The 15,630-nt window shown below is 48.0% G+C and overlaps 1 protein-coding gene across 1 annotated transcript; it reads left to right on the top strand.

Moving 5' to 3' along the window:
* Positions 1 to 2,159: 2,159 nt before the first annotated feature.
* On the top strand, positions 2,160 to 9,892 carry LOC128406124 (probable helicase senataxin). The gene is made up of 3 exons (XM_053373147.1): positions 2,160 to 2,475; positions 4,210 to 4,297; positions 9,699 to 9,892. Exons 1-3 carry the CDS (start codon positions 2,309 to 2,311, stop codon positions 9,867 to 9,869), a joined length of 426 nt encoding a protein of 141 aa, XP_053229122.1. The 5' UTR covers positions 2,160 to 2,308; the 3' UTR covers positions 9,870 to 9,892.
* Positions 9,893 to 15,630: the final 5,738 nt, after the last annotated feature.

Genomic DNA, 15,630 nt, shown 5'->3' with positions numbered 1-15,630 from the left:
GTTTTTAATCTGTTGGGAGCTGCCCAGAGTGGTGCCCATAATAATCTAATGTGACCCCACAGAAACCAGGCTCCCTGGTTTACTGAGGAGCTCCGGAAAATGAAGCGGGACTTCAGACGGCTAGAGCGAGTATGGCAGGGTGCCCGCGACGGAGCCTCAAGAACATCTTATAGGGTTTTTATGAAAACCTACGAGATGGCAGTGAAGGCGGCTAAGAAGTCTTACTTCTCGGCCTCCGTTGCATCCGCTAGCTCTCGCCCAGTGCAATTATTTCGTATAATTAGGTCTTTAACGTCCCTCGAGGGACAGCCAAATTTAAATAACAATTTGACACACAGCTGTGAGGCATTTGCGAGCTTTTTTGCGGAGAAGGTCCTGTTGCTCCACTGTGACCTCCCTGCCAATTTGGATACAATAACGGAACTGGAGGCCCCTCGACTGTCCTCGGGTCCAGTATTGGACCACTTCAACCGGATATCCCCAGCCGATGTGGACAGACTCCTCCGAGCTGGAAAGCCCACCACCTGTCCTCTCGACCCGTGCCCGTCTTGGCTGATTAGAGCGTGTCCAGACGAGGTGCGGGCCCCCCTGGGGGGTATCATCAATTTGTCCCTTGGCACGGAGACATTCCCAGGGGAACTGAAGGAGGCAGTGGTGCGTCCGCTCTTAAAGAAAACTTCATTAGATCCCTTAGATCTATCCAATTACCGCCCGGTTTCGAATCTTCCATTCCTGGGTAAGGTGATTGAGAGAGCGGTTGCTGAACAGCTTGGTGGGTTTCTGGATGAAACATCGGCTTTGGATCCATTCCAGTCTGGCTTCCACGCTGGTCATGGGACCGAGACTGCTCTGGTCGCCCTAACAGATGCTCTCCGCAGGCAGCTGGATCGAGGCGGGTCGGGGCTGCTGATTCTTCTAGACCTGTCAGCAGCCTTCGACATGGTCGATCACAAACTCCTGGACCACCGCCTCGCCGACGTGGGGATCCAGGGCACAGTCCTTCAGTGGCTGCGCTCGTTTCTCTCTGGTCGGGGACAGAAGGTGGCGCTTGGGGTGGGAATTGTCATCGCGCCACTCCTTGCTGTGTGGAGTGCCTCAGGGTGCGATACTCTCCCCGATGCTTTTCAACATCTTTATGCGCCCCCCTCGCCCAGCTTGTCCGGAGTTTTGGGCTGGGCTGCCATCAGTATGCTGATGACACCCAACTCTATCTGTTGATGGATGGCCATCCTGACTCGGCCCCAGACACACTGATCAGATGTTTGGAAGCTGTGGCTGGATGGTTATGTGGGAGTCGGTTGAAGTTAAATCTTTCGAAGACAGAGGTCCTGTGGCTGGGTCGGGACGATATGGGATTGGGGGGGGGGCAACTCCCATCTCTTACGGGGGCGCAATTAGTGCCAGCACCGTCCGTTAAGAGTTTGGGTGTAATCTTCGACACCTCCCTTTCCATGGAGGCGCAGATTGCAGCTATAACAAAGGCAGCATTTTTTCATCTCCGCCAAGCTAAGCAGTTGGCTCCTTACCTCTCTCGCCCTGACCTAGCCACTGTGATCCACGCGACGGTCACCTCCAGACTGGATTATTGTAACTCACTCTACGTGGGGCTGCCCTTGAGACTGACCCAGAAACTCCAGTGGGTGCAGAATGCCGCGGCGAGACTCCTTACGGGGTCTTCGCTGCGAGATCACATTCACCCGGTGCTATACCAGCTGCACTGGCTCCCGGTGGAGTACAGGATCAGGTTTAAGGTGCTGGCTTTAACCTTTAAAGCCCTATACGGCCTAGGACCCTCATACCTACGGGACCGTCTCTCCTGGTATGTCCCACAGAGGAACTTACGGTCTTCAAACAAAAACATCTTGGAGGTCCCAGGCCACAGAGAGGTTAGGCTGGCCTCAACTAGAGCCAGGGCTTTTTCAGCTGTGGCTCCGATCTGGTGGAACGCTCTGTCACAAGAGACTAGGGCCCTGCGGGACTTGACATCTTTCCGCAGGGCCTGCAAGACAGAGCTGTTCCACCAGGCCTTTGGCCAGGGCACAGCCTGACTCCCTCCTTTGGCAATCTTCACAGAACTCTAGCCCAATGGTTGCCAATACAGGTTATATTCCCATTTTACATATGAGAAAAGTGAGGCGCAACAGCCCACCTACTGACTCAAGTAATCTCTCCAATCTACCATGTGCTCCCTCGCTTGCTCTCTCACTGTTTACAGTTTTCTATTTCAGACAAGAAGTGTGGAGTTTTCTTTAACTTCATAAAAGTGTGGTTTGTTTCCTTCTCAATCAGTTTCACCTCTCTTTTGGGGATGAGTGGTGGTGGTAAAGAGAGAAGTGTATTTAGGATGGCACCATACGACATTCCTTTTCTCTACAGAGTCGGGGAAGTTGACCTCGTGGATGGGTTCCAGGGCCGTGAGAAGGACTGTATCATTGTGTCCTGTGTTCGAGTGAACAGCATGCAAGGATCAGTTGGGTAAGACTTTGCTGTCATAGTGCGAGGTGACAACTGAGGTGCCTCAACTTGGCAATTCTGACACTTAAGATGTGATCCTTGGGGTGGTCAAGTATGTAGGCCACTGTCCACAATTCAAGGTTGGAACAAGGGGTGTTGGAGCCCCTATGGTGGTCTTGTACTCCACTCTTGACCACCTGTGATGCCCATAAGGGATCTTATGAGAGGAGTTCCCAAAGTGTGGCACTCTGGCAGGGCCAAGGCTGTGTTAGCTTCCTCATTTCACCTCCCTTATCCCAATGAATTTACAATTCCTTATGTTGGCGAATCTGGGAGGGGGCTTCCACTGTGTCTAGCTGGGGGGGGGGGAGAAGAGGGGGCCTCTAACCAGTGGTAGCAACTCTTCTGGCTCTTCCAGAAAAAAATAGCAGGATGTGAAAGTGCCTGCCTGTCCCACAACCCAAAAACTGTGTGTATGTGCCCTTCTGTCAGACTGCCTGGAAGGAACCTAACGGCAGTCTAGGGTAGCACACAATAAAAGCCAGATCTTGAAGCCAGAAGTTCATATTGTAAGTGGAGGTGCAGTGTGTGTTGAAGGTGAGGGGCACTTTGTCAGCTTACAACTGAACTATATATCTGGGAGGTGGGCGAACAGGGAAGTTGAGGGGTTGGCAAGGCCAGAAGGAAGCATTGGGCTTTGGGGCAGAATGGAGGGCAGAGTGCAGACACCCTCTTGCCTCTCCTCTTCTGTAGCTTCAGATGGGTCACAAAATGGGGAGCCCCTATCAGAGGGCTCCTGGCTTCGATGGGTCCAGTGCTTTTAGATGCGCCCCAGAAGAACTGCTGTTCAAGTGTCAAGGTGGGAGTCGAGAGCAGGTCAGGAATAACTCACAAGGGGCTGAAATCAGGCAAGCAGGGTTGGACTTCTTTTTATTATTTTATTTAAAAGTTGGGGGGGGGGTTAGAAGGAGAAAAAAATTCACTGTTGTGCTAACGATCCATTTCTGTTTTTCAAGTCACCTGAATCACAACAAATAGTATTACTCCACCAACAGGTTGTGCTGGATAGGCAGCTGAAGGTCCTGACATGGAATGAAGCTGGTTTCCACCACCAGCCCACTTCCTTTCCACATGTGGGTTTTTTTATGGTGGTGGGGGTGTCTGCGCTCGGAAGCCACATGGTGGCGGGTAGGGAGCAGCTGAAATTGCAAAAGCAGAGCATGGACTGATTTTAAGATTTATTCCTCCTTGGTGGGAATGCCTGAAACTTTTTTAATGCCTTTGAAATTTAAACAGGGATTTAGTTGAACCCCACAGTGGTAGCTAGTAGGGCACTGTGGACATAGCTGCCCATCCTGAGCCAGCCTTACATACAGGGTTTTTCCCCGTCTCTAGGTGTCAGAGGCTTTATGCTGTCGAGCCGGCATAGATAAAACGGCTCACGGCCAGTTCCAATCTATTTGATTTAATGACAAAGTTCAAAAGTACATCTCCAGTGTTTCAATTAACGTCCGACCCCTTTGGCACAGTTGCCGCGTCTGCTCCCCCCCTTCTTTTTTACCCAGCATGCAAGTCTGCGGAAACCCCGCCCCTGACTTCCTCTGTGTACAGAATGACTTGTTCCAGGCTCATCCTCCTCCCCCCCTGCCTCTGACTCGCTGTCAGACGACAGGCTGCTAATGATCTCTTTAGGCTCTCTATAAGTGCTGGTTTCTGTTCTTAACTCTTCTCCCGTCTTCCTCTCCCTGACACTAGGTTTCTGAAGAGTCTGCAGCAATTGAATATCACCATCACCCGAGCCAAGTACAGTCTCTTCATCCTTGGACACCTGCAAACGCTCATGGTACGTGGAAGAAGAAATAAACACCTTTGTGGAGGGTTAATGGTGATGTCCTGGGCTTGGCCCAAAGACACCTGGATTTATACACACACACAAACTCCCCATATCACCTCCAAAAGCTATAAATCAAGCCTACTTCATAGGGTTGTTTGGAAGGAGAGCATAACAGGATTCAGGGGTGCCCACAGGATTTTCTGAGCACAGTACCCTGTATAGATTGGGCCCTCTGCCCACACTTGCAAAAGAGGGCACACGTTGGCTCTGCTGGCTGTGGCAAGTGGGAGTGGTAGTTCAAAACATCTGGAAAGCATCAGGCTGGCCAAAAGGTGTCGTAAGTAATTATGTATTTTGAATCAGCAGTGTTAGGGAAAATATTGGGCAGCATTTGCTTATTTATTGAATTTATGTTCTGCCCAAATGAGCCCAGTGTGGTAAACATGCCACACACAGAATAAATGTTAAAGCATTCTAAAAACAGCTACGATTAAAAATCGGGGGGGGGGGGACCTTTCTCTCATCCAGTGATCTCAGCATTGCTAGGAACAGTGTTCTTCAACCACCAAAAGTGCCTGGCTAAACAAACATGTTTTCAAATGCCTCCTGAAAGGCAATGATGAGGGAGAAAGGCATAGCTCCCCAGGGAGGGCATTCCACAAAGAGGGAGCCACCACTGAGAAGGCCCTGTCGCTTGTGGGTGCCCAGAGGAACCTGAAACTCAGGTTTCATAAATTATAAAACAATTAGGTTACTTTAGGTCTTTCCACAATTGAGCTTAAACTGGCAATACTATTGTAATGGTTCTAGGGGTTGCTCGTGCGTAAGCCGGTGCCCACACCTGGCTGGGTTGCCTGAGTGAACCTTTCCTGTCCGGACAGCCACTCACCCGTGGCTGTCTCAATCGCTGGGAGAATCCGTCAGTGGGCGTTTCTTAAACTTCTTCCAACATAGAAGTTCTTTCACACCCAGTCTCCTCCTACTCTCCCTGCGCGGAAGCCTTCTGCGCAAGGAGGGCGTAGGCAGCGGAGGACCCTTCCTCCCCCCGCTGGTTCCCGGCAAGGAGTCATGTGGCTCCCTCTCAGTCTGCCCCCCTTCTCCACTGGAGCTGAGCTGATTCCCTTCCCCAGAAGATGGGCTGCCTCTCCCAATCCCGGGACGCTCTCTGGGATCCCTCTGGAGCTCTCTCTCTCCCTCCGGCACTGATGGCAGTTCCCTGACATCCACCTCCTCCCCAGGACCCCTCCCACCCCCGGCGCGATTTTCCGACACAACCTCCTCTCTCTCCTTGGCGATGATGCGGGGAATCCACTAAAGGAGCCGTCATCCTCTTCTGAGGATTCAAAACCAGCCTCCCATCCGCTGGGATCTCTACCCGCTGGTTGAACTTCCCAGTCTGATTCTTCTCCCTCGGACACCTCCTCTCCCTCCTCTTCGGAGGCAGGAAAACCCACAAAGTCCCCTTCGTCGTCTGTGGGTCCAAATTCTTCCTCCCAAAATCTAGCTAATGGTTTGGGCTTATCCGGGAACAAACTGTGGAATTCTTCCACCAGCTACTCTGCAGTGATTGATTCAGCAGGGACCCACGTGTTTTCCGACCTGGGTTCCCCCTCCCAGGCTACCAAGTACTCTACCTGGCGACCTCGCCACCTTGAATCGAGTATTTCCGTGGCTTCGTTACAGTGTTCCCTCTCCTCGACTCAGGGGTGGGTGGTAACCCCTCCCTCCCGTCCCGGGAATTCCCGCCCCTCCCTGTACGGTGAAAGTAGGGACCTGTGGAACACCGGATGTATCTTCATGCTGTCAGGCAACTTGAGTTTAAATGCCACTGGGTTCACCTGCTGCATGACCTCAAAAGGCCCTAGCCGCCTAGGCTGCAACTTCTTGCACCCTCCCTTTAGGGGCAACCCTTGGGATGACAACCACACCCGGTCTCCCACCCGTATGGCCTCCCCCTCCCGACGGTCCCTGTCCGCCTGCCTCTTGTAAACTTCCTTGGCCCGCTCTAAGTTCAGCCTGAGTTGCTGGTGTAAAGCCTCCATTTCCTCCACAAATTGCTCAGCCGCCGGTACGCTCCATCCTTCCTCCCCCCGCCCCGGGCAGTGTTCTGAGCAGTAAGCTGACCCAAAGGTGACCGACCGCTGATGCCATGACACCACCGGGTCATGCATTGCCAGCCAGCTCATTCCTAGTATTATTGGGGGTCCTGCCAATGTGGCCACATGAAAGGCAATGGTTTCCGTGTGCCTGCCGACCCTCATTCGCATTGGCGGTGTCTGGTGTGTCACTTCTCCTCCCAGGAGTTCCCTGCCATCTATGGTGTTCACCTGCAAGGGAAAATCTAGTGGCAACAGGTGGAGTTGGTGCTCCAGAGCGAAGTCTCTGCTGAAGAAATTACACGAGCTGCCAGAATCTAGCAGTCCCTCCACCTTGACGGGGTGCCCGTTTGGGAGTTCTAGCACCACCTCTACGGCTATTGGTGCCTTGGGAGGGTCAGGCTGGGGCACTTCTATTGGTTGCTGGCCTGGCTGCTGGCCCTACTGGTTGGCAGCCAGGCGTTGGCTTTTCCCTGCGCCTGCCCCTCCTCCCCCTTCTCATCGTGGCCTGCAGCCCCTATCATGCCTTGCCAGGCCTTCCGTTGAGGGCAGACCTTTGCAAAATGTCCCGGTCGCTGACAGAGGAAACACTTCTTGGTAGTTTTCCAGTCCTTCCCCTCCCTCTTCCGACCTTCGCCAGCGTTTGAAACTTCGCGCGCTGCATCAATTTCCATCGGCTCCGCCGCCTGGGAAGGCTCCCTCGGCATTTCAGGAATGCAGTTGTCATGGAAACGTCCCGCTCTTATCTCCCGCTTCTCATGAGCCCGCGCTTCCTGGCGTACACCGATCGCAAGCACAGTCTTTGTGAGTTCATCCATCGACCGCGGGTGGGGCGCTCGGGACAATTCGTCTTTCACTTCAGGGGACAAACCCCCTCAAACAACATTTGCATTGGTTCAGAGCCCAGATCCCACCCAAGCTTGTGGACTAACATCGCAAAACGTGACCAGTAGTTTCTGACGGACTGGCTCCCCTGCTTGCACCCCATCAGCTCCCGGCGTGTCACGCTTTGCTCAACCTCGCTGGAGTACATCGCGTCCATCGCCTGGTAGAATTTCTTGAGATCTTTCAATGCATCATTCTGCGTCGCCATTAGGGGCCTGACCCACTCACGCGCCTCATCCTGCAGATGTCCCACAATGTAAGCCACCCTCTCCCCGTCATCAGCAAAGTCATCTTTCTGCAGTTCTAAAGCGTACTGGATTTCCGTTCGGAATGCATTGTAGTCTTGGGGCTTTCCACCAAATTTGTGTACCAGCCCCTGAACCTTCCTCCCTATTGGCGTGGCTCTGACCTGTGCATCCTGAGGCCGTCTCTCCTCCAGCCGCGCCGTCAGGGTAGCTACATGCGCCTCCAGGTCTCGGTTTCTCTCGACCAGACCTCGCACCAAGGCTTCTTGCTCCGTTCCTCCGGCCGGCTCCGTTTGGCTCATCGTGCTGCCTCTCCGGGGCTGCGCACAAGCAACGTCAGGGACTGACGGATTGCTGTAATGGTTCTAGGGGTTTCTCGTGCGTAAGCCGGCGCCAACACCTGGCTGGGTTGCCTGAGTGAACCTTTCCTGTCCGGACAGCCACTCACCTGTGGCTGTCTCAATCGCTGGCAGAATCCGTCAGTGGGCGTTTCTTAAACTTCTTCCAACATAGTTCTTTCACACCCAGTCTCCTCCTACTCTCCCTGCGCGGAAGCCTTCTGCGCAAGGAGGGCGTAGGCAGCGGAGGACCCTTCCTCCCCCCGCTGGTTCCCGGCAAGGAGTCATGTGACTCCCTCTCAGATTCCCCCATCTGCCCCCCTTCTCCACTGGAGCTGAGCTGATTCCCTTCCCCAGAAGATGGGCTGCCTCTCCCAATCCCGGGACGCTCTCTGGGATCCCTCTGGAGCTCTCTCTCCCCCTCCGGCACTGATGGCAGTTCCCTGACAACTATATTCCAGAGCTAAGGAAGCTCTGCTGCCTCCCAGTGTTGCTGGACTACAACTCCCGTCTTCTGACCTTTAGCTATGCTGGCTGGGGCTGGTGGGAATTGGAACCCAACAACACAGCTTCCCCACCACTGCTATTTTTCATGCAAGACCAAGCATGGCACTTCAGGGGGTGGACCATTTGATCTGATCCACCAAGGTTGTTCGTGAGAGGCTGTAAGGGCAGGGACTGGGAATCCTACAGCCCTACAGATGTTGTACAACTCCCATCAGCCACAGCCAGCATAGCCAATGGTCAAGGGATGGTGGGAGATGTAGTTAAGCAGCATATAGAGGGCCACAGAAGTTCTCCACTCGTCTCAGTGTTTTAAAATGCCAAACTGTGTGGTGGGGAGGGTTTATTTCAAGCAGAGAAAGGGATCAGGTTCTCTACCATGCCAGTTGCTTCTGCGCCATCAGACTCTTCTCTATCCTGACACTTTTCTCCCAGTCAGGCTCTTGGACTGGGAGTGAGCCCTGTCGGGAGAAAAGTAGGTGGAGTGGGGGAGACTTCAGCACCCTCTTTCCCATCCTGCCACTTTTCTGTGTGAAATCACAATCACTCACATACGTATGCACTCAGTCTTATTATGGTCACTTTTGTCAGTCTTGTACTGCAATGACCTTGCCACTAGAGGGCCTCCAATCCAGATTTCTCCATTTGGAAGTCCTGGTGATGATGGTTTGCTGTTGCTCCTGTAAAGTGGCAGAGTTGTTAGTGGACTTGCATTAAACAATACTTGTTTCTCTGTCACTGGTGGTTCTATAGCTGCAGTGGGGAGGGAAGGATAATTGTAGCCTATGTACAAATGAATTGGAGGGATTCTCTGTTGTGTGTTCAGAAGCCACTGTTTACCAGTGAGTGCAATCCAAAGGAAGTTCTGTGTCCTAATTTCGACAGACACCCATTATTAGTGGTCTTTAGTATTTCAGATTAATTTAGCCAGTCTTTTTCAAGCTAAGGTCTCCTCCATTTTTCCTTGTGGAATGCTGTTGAGAGGCATACTCCAAAAGCAGATGGAGCCAGAGACCCACACAATCACACTCGCCCTCTCCTGCAGTGCAACAGAAGTTAGAAGAATCTCCTTAGAGGGAGCAGGTGGGATTGACAAGTTGAAGGGTGGTGGGCTGACTGGGAATGCTGGGGGGGACTGATTTGGTCACCAGGTTCCTGTCCCTGCCTTTGAAGAAAAGAGAACTGGGAGCAAGCTACAACAGCCTCTACTTTGAGGCAGCAGGATTAACTTTGAATCCATGAATTTTCCCAACTCTTGTTTATAAACCGTCACTACCGCACCTGCCCAGTCTCCTGACCTAATAATTTATTGTTTCTTAAAATAAAATAAAAACCATTGTAGGAAAATGAAGATTGGAATGCTTTGATTCAAGATGCTCAGAAAAGAGGTGCCATCATCAAGACCTCCAGTGCCAAATACAATGTTCCTTGCTATGCAAGTGATGCTAAGAAGATCTTGAAGCCCATGGCAGTCCAGCAGAGCCAAACAAGGACAGGTGAGTGCAGCATCTGAGTTGCATGGAGCTCCTGGACGACATACCTCAGCTGGTGGACGACAATACTCAGCTGGTGCTCCTGCTCCAGGAAACAGTGAGGCATGGCCCTTGCCAGTATCTCAGGATTCCTCTTCCCTAAAGCCATTCTTTCCTACACAGGCTAAACCTGTCCAAGAGCTGGCCAAAAGATCCAGCAATGAAAGTGAAGGCCTCAGATGAATTGCTGGAAATCTAGGCCCCCCTTAATGCCAAGCGACAGAGGACAATGCAGTAGCCCCACAGTCCCTCCCGTATACTCAGAACCTTTTATTGTGGCTGCTGGTGTACTTTGCTCCACAGCCTTTTCCTGGATTGCAAGGTCATCTGCCTGAAAGATAATGCATTTTGAGTGATTGTTTTCTATATCATGGAGAGTTAGGCAGCCTGCTTCCTGTGCTGTAAACTTCAAGAAATCACACACTGTAAATGTTGGGTGTAGTGTATATTTGTACGGCATGTAGAGAAACTTATCTTTTAGAGGTGAAACAGGCCTGGCTGTGGCCACAGTTAAATCACATGCCCCTGGGGTGAGTGTCCTGACATGTGCCTCGTCACATGCAGACAGCTCACCATGAGAGTTTGGCTTGCTGGTGTCTCAGGTTAGCATGTCCAGCCCTCATTGGGCCAGCACGCCTGGGTGAGTGCTGAAGTTGTTCCTGCTGCCATATTTCTTTCTGGCCCTAAAATTTAATTTGGCGAGAGCGACACCACTTATTTCTTAGTTCACATTTTTATTCTTTTGTATACATGATAAAAATATTTATAGATAATAATTTAAAAAGAAGGCGCTGTGTACATAATGTTGCAACAGGGAACATAGCAGGCATTTCATAGAAGTGATTTGTGCAGATTTCTGCAAGTGTAAAAGATGAAGATTTCCTTTTGCATTGGATCTGCTGCCACTTATGGGCCAAGTGCATCCTCACATTGCAGCCTCCCCGACAAATTGACATCCAGCAGTCTGGCAAGATGAGCTTTGGCAGGAGAGACTGTAATCTAACCTGGTGCCTTCCAGATGTTTTGGACTACAATTCCCATCAGCCCTGGCCAGCTGTATGACGCTGAAACTGATGTGAGAGCGCAAAACCTTCACTGACTGGGGCTGATGGGAGTTGTAGTCCAAAACATCTGGACAGCATCTGGTTGGAGAAGTTTGCAGGCTGGAGAGGACTGTTGTTATGATTATCACTGATGTTTTGGAATGTGTTTCTAATGTACATCGCCCTGAGATCTTTTGATAAAGGGCAGTATATAGATCAAATCATTATTACTACTACTACTCTGACAGTTAATTCTTGGTTTCCTTCAAATAGAACAGGAGATCAAAAAATGCTATTCAGCAAAGTGTTCGAGCAGCATTAACATTTTGGTACAACTGTCTGCTTCTTCAGTGTAATAGCTGAAATGTAAATTTAAAAGTACATTTACATTTTTTGAGGAAAATAAAACCGAAAGTAATGAAATACAAATTGTTTTCACAATATGTTCTGCTTTTTCTGAATTGTATGTGTGTTGGCCTCAGAGATGATTTTTAATAGAGAGGAGTTCCCTTCAGCTATTTCCCTCATGCTCTCTCTTGTGTCCAACTTGTGAAGTAACCTCAGTGGCCTTACAGCGGTTTAGTGTGCTGTACCCAAGGCGGTAAGGTCAAAGGAAAGGAGCTAGACAAAGAATGATCCAATAAGTCCTCAACGGCAGAACAGGCGGATGATAATGGTATGCTACAATGGCTGTGAGGGTGGATGAAGGCTGCAGCAGATAAGAATCTACTGGTTGTCGTGATTACTCAGGCCATCAGAATAGAGGCTTACTGCGAAGACTGCACGTTGGTCAGCGTGCACTGATCTACACACACAAAACAAATTCACAAACAGGCACCTTTCAAAAGCCAGTCCCAAACCTGTTATGACCAATTAGGTCCTTTTAATCTGTTTACATGTTTAGCATAGATGAGACCCATTACACTCTAGGAAGGCAAAAGTAAACCCCAGACAACCAATACTGGATTTTCTCTATAACATTGCTTTATTGATCAACAAACATGACAAGACAGGGAACATGCACTCAGTCATATACGCATCCATACATCTCCCATACTCACCACTCTTCACTGAATGGGCCAGATTCAGTAAGAGTCACGGGTGACCAGACGACAGCGCTGTCAAATGTCTGGCACGCAACTGAGGCTGGAGAGCTTTGTCATTTATACACCTTGTTCATTTGATGTGTGGCATTACACAACTCCTTGCTCCTTGTTTTTAGCGTGTTTTTGGCATCTCATATCCTTGTCCTTGGCATCATCTCACAACTCTTATCTGAATGTTGTGTAAAGTTTTGCAGCCCACCTCCAAGCCTCCTTGCTGTACTGTTCCCGGCACACACTGTTTTTGCCAAAACAATGTGATGTTTTCCACATTCCATTAGCGCTTATACATTTTTGTCTACTTGAAGAAGCCATGGTCCGATCTGAAAAATACAAATATTTAGGTTACAAAACTATAAAAAATAAAGAAAAATTAAGTTTGCAAATCAATAATTACCATGTGCTTAGGGTAGATCAACGTGTCAGTGTCCACTTATCCCCAGTGTAAATATGACATATTGGCAAAAGTTGGAAATTGAAAGATAACTATAGCACGTGCACAAAAATCGATTTCAAATTTGAAATCAGCATTGAAAGAACATAAAAGAACAGTTGAAAAATCTCATGCAACAGAAAATGAAAAAAAAAATTGTTCCCCAGTATACTGTGTATCCCAAGGGAATACATTTTTTTGCATACCTCCAACTGTACATAGATATACATATTCAATGCTATATAAGTCACTTACATTTATACTCATATTGTACTACTTTGGCTATGTGTTTAATAAAATATTGAATTCTTGCATTGTGAAAAACAAAGCTTATGGTGAAAAGTGAAAAACACGAATTAAACTAGAGCTTACAGAACAAAACCAACTTCAGATATGAAAACAGCACGTCAAAATTAGGTTAGAACAACTGCAGGTGTCAATGCAAAAAAAAAAAAAAATGTTTCCCAGTGACACTCCATGATGGCTATCAAGATTATACCTCAACGCAGGCTTCAAGGAAGGAAACCAAGGCGTAAAATAAACACTCAGGCCCTTCAAGATCCTATTAAGCAGGATTGCTTCCAAACAACTCTTAAGGACCATCTGTTTTCAGAATTCCCTGATAACATTGAGGAATACTGGGCCAAGCTAAAACATCCATTAGTGCAGCCTGTGAACAAATTATTGGTTACCAAACCAAGAAACACCAGGACTGGTTTGATGAGAATAACAGTGAGACTGAACGCCTTATGAACAAGAAAAGGAAGGCCTTTCAGATCTGACAAAGAGATAGAAACTATGCCACTAAGTAAAAACATGCCAACACTAAGGCCGAGGTTCAAAGAAGAACCAGAGAACTAAAGAACACCTGTTGGATAAAAAAAAGCTCAAGAGATCCAACACTTAGCCGACACTCATGATGCACAGAGTTTCTTTAAGCCACAAAGACCATCTATGAACCAATAAATCATGGCATATGCCCCCTATGCTCAACAGACGGTACCACACTTCTAAAAGATAAAAGAAGCTATTGCACTGCGCTGGAAAGAACATTACCAACATCTCCTTAACCGCAACTCCCCCGTAGCTGCTGAGCTCCTCTCGCAAATTCCGCAAAACCAAGTTAGAGATGAGCTTGTACACACATCAACACTACCAGCTTTCTCTAACCAACCCACAACACAACACTAACCTTGACCACTCTATATATACAGGTAGAATTAGGTGAAAGGTTGCATGAGTCATTGTAGGCCGTTGACTCATGCTGACTTAGTTCTTTTAGCATTAAAGAAACAGCGGCCAATTTTTAGCCGTGACACCCCTTCTGTTTCTTAAATGCAAAAAACCCCAACAGAAAACAAAACATACATACACTATATACATAAACCCAGTTTTGTCATCAATTCATTATGACATGTTGCTGGAAAAGGCTTGGTAAACAAATCAGCAATATTATCTTGTGATTGACAATACTCCAGTTTGATTACCCCATTCTGTACGCAATCTCTAACATTTGCATGACGGATAGAAATATGCTTTGATGCAGACTTCGTTATTTCTGGGCCCACTAATTCAATGCACAATTGACGATCTTCATACGCTTGGATAGGCAAATCTACTTTACAATCTAGCTCTTTTAGTATCTGTATAAACCACATGATTTCATTGCATGCTAGCGACAGGCTCCCATATTCTGCCTCACAGGATGAGGTTGCAACAAATCCTTGTTTCTTTGACCTCCATCCAATTATGGAATTGGCAAACATCATAACCATTCCACTTGTAGGTTTTCTGGTAGCTACACAGCTTTCCCAGTTCGCATCAACAAATACTTCTAGTTTTTCATCTTGTGTACTAGATATCTTCAAACATACATTTAATGTCCCCTTTAGATATCTGATAAGCCTTTTCAAAGCACACCAATCGGCAGTACTGGGTTTAGATACACGTTGGCTCAGAACATTTGCAGCACACGCAATGTCTGGCCTTGACCACTGGCTCAAATATAACAGTGATCCTATTTTTGAGTGATACAACTCAGGCTGATCAAATTCATCATCACACACTGTCTTTGGGAAATGTGGTGTCATGGGAGTCTGAACTGGCTTGCAGTTTTCCATGCCAAACTGCTCTATCAAATGAAGAATTTTCTCCTTCTGGCTCAATAGGAAGCTTCCTTCGGCTTCCCACCTTACTTCTACTCCCAAGTAATTGCTTACAGGCCCTAAGGCTTTAAGCTTAAACCTCTTTTCCAGCTGACTTGTTAGCTTCTGGATCTCATCTGTGGAACTCCCTGCTACAAGCAAATAATCGACGAAGACTAAGAGCATTAGATATTTGTTGCCTGTCCCCTTGGTGTAGAGGCTGTCGTAGCATACATAAAGAAAGTTCTATCCTTCTTTGGCACCAATTGGCCGACCATGCCCACGAGAAAGGCCTCTGTTTTTTTCAGAAAGGTATACTTAAATACCCTTTTAATTTCATTATAGATCATTTCCCAAAAGGCCTTGATCTTTGGGCATGTCCACCAAAGGTGAAAGAATGTACCTTCAGCCTCTTTACATTTCCAACATTTATTATCAGACAAGTGGTAAATTTTTGCTAGCTTGACTGGTGTCATGTACCATCTGTAAACCATTTTCATAATGTTCTCTCTTAAGGCATTGCATGCCGTAAATTTAATACCAGTGGTCCATAACTGTTCCCAGTCAGCCGCCATAATATTATGTCCAACATCCGGAGCCCACTTAATCATAGCTGATTTCACCGTCTCATCTTGAGTATTCCATTTCAACAGCAAGTTATACATTTATGACAAATTTTTACTTTTGGAATCTAATAGCTGTGTTTCCAATTTTGATTTTTCCATCTGAAAACCAATTTTTTTATCCAAATTATAAACCTCCATTATTTGATAATAATGGAGCCAATCACGCACCTTACTCTTTAACTTTTCAAAACTCTGTAATTTCAATTTATCTCCTTCCTGTTCTAAAATTTCCCAATACTTCGGCCAATTGGCCTCCATATTGAGTTTTTTCAAAGCTTTTGCTTCCATTGGAGACAGCCACCTTGGGGTTTTGTTTTCCAGTAAGTCCTTATATCTTATCCAGACATTGAAGAGGGATTTTCTAACAATATGATTCTTGAATGCTCTGTGTAC

This window comes from Podarcis raffonei, chromosome W (assembly GCF_027172205.1).
Source record: "Podarcis raffonei isolate rPodRaf1 chromosome W, rPodRaf1.pri, whole genome shotgun sequence".
Classification (NCBI taxonomy): domain Eukaryota; kingdom Metazoa; phylum Chordata; class Lepidosauria; order Squamata; family Lacertidae; genus Podarcis; species Podarcis raffonei.
The sequence above is the reverse complement of the archived record's forward strand: the minus strand, read 5'-3'. Positions and strand labels throughout refer to the sequence as shown.

What these genes read in the sequence shown, in the direction of transcription:
- LOC128406124 (XM_053373147.1), top strand. Translation starts at nt 2,309, where the DNA reads ATGAGTGGTGGTGGTAAAGAGAGAAGTGTATTTAGGATGGCACCATAC. An exon ending in AGCATGCAAGGATCAGTTGG is followed by an intron (nt 2,476 to 4,209) that starts GTAAGACTTTGC and finishes CCCTGACACTAG; the next exon opens with GTTTCTGAAGAGTCTGCAGC. An exon ending in GACACCTGCAAACGCTCATG is followed by an intron (nt 4,298 to 9,698) that starts GTACGTGGAAGA and finishes AAACCATTGTAG; the next exon opens with GAAAATGAAGATTGGAATGC.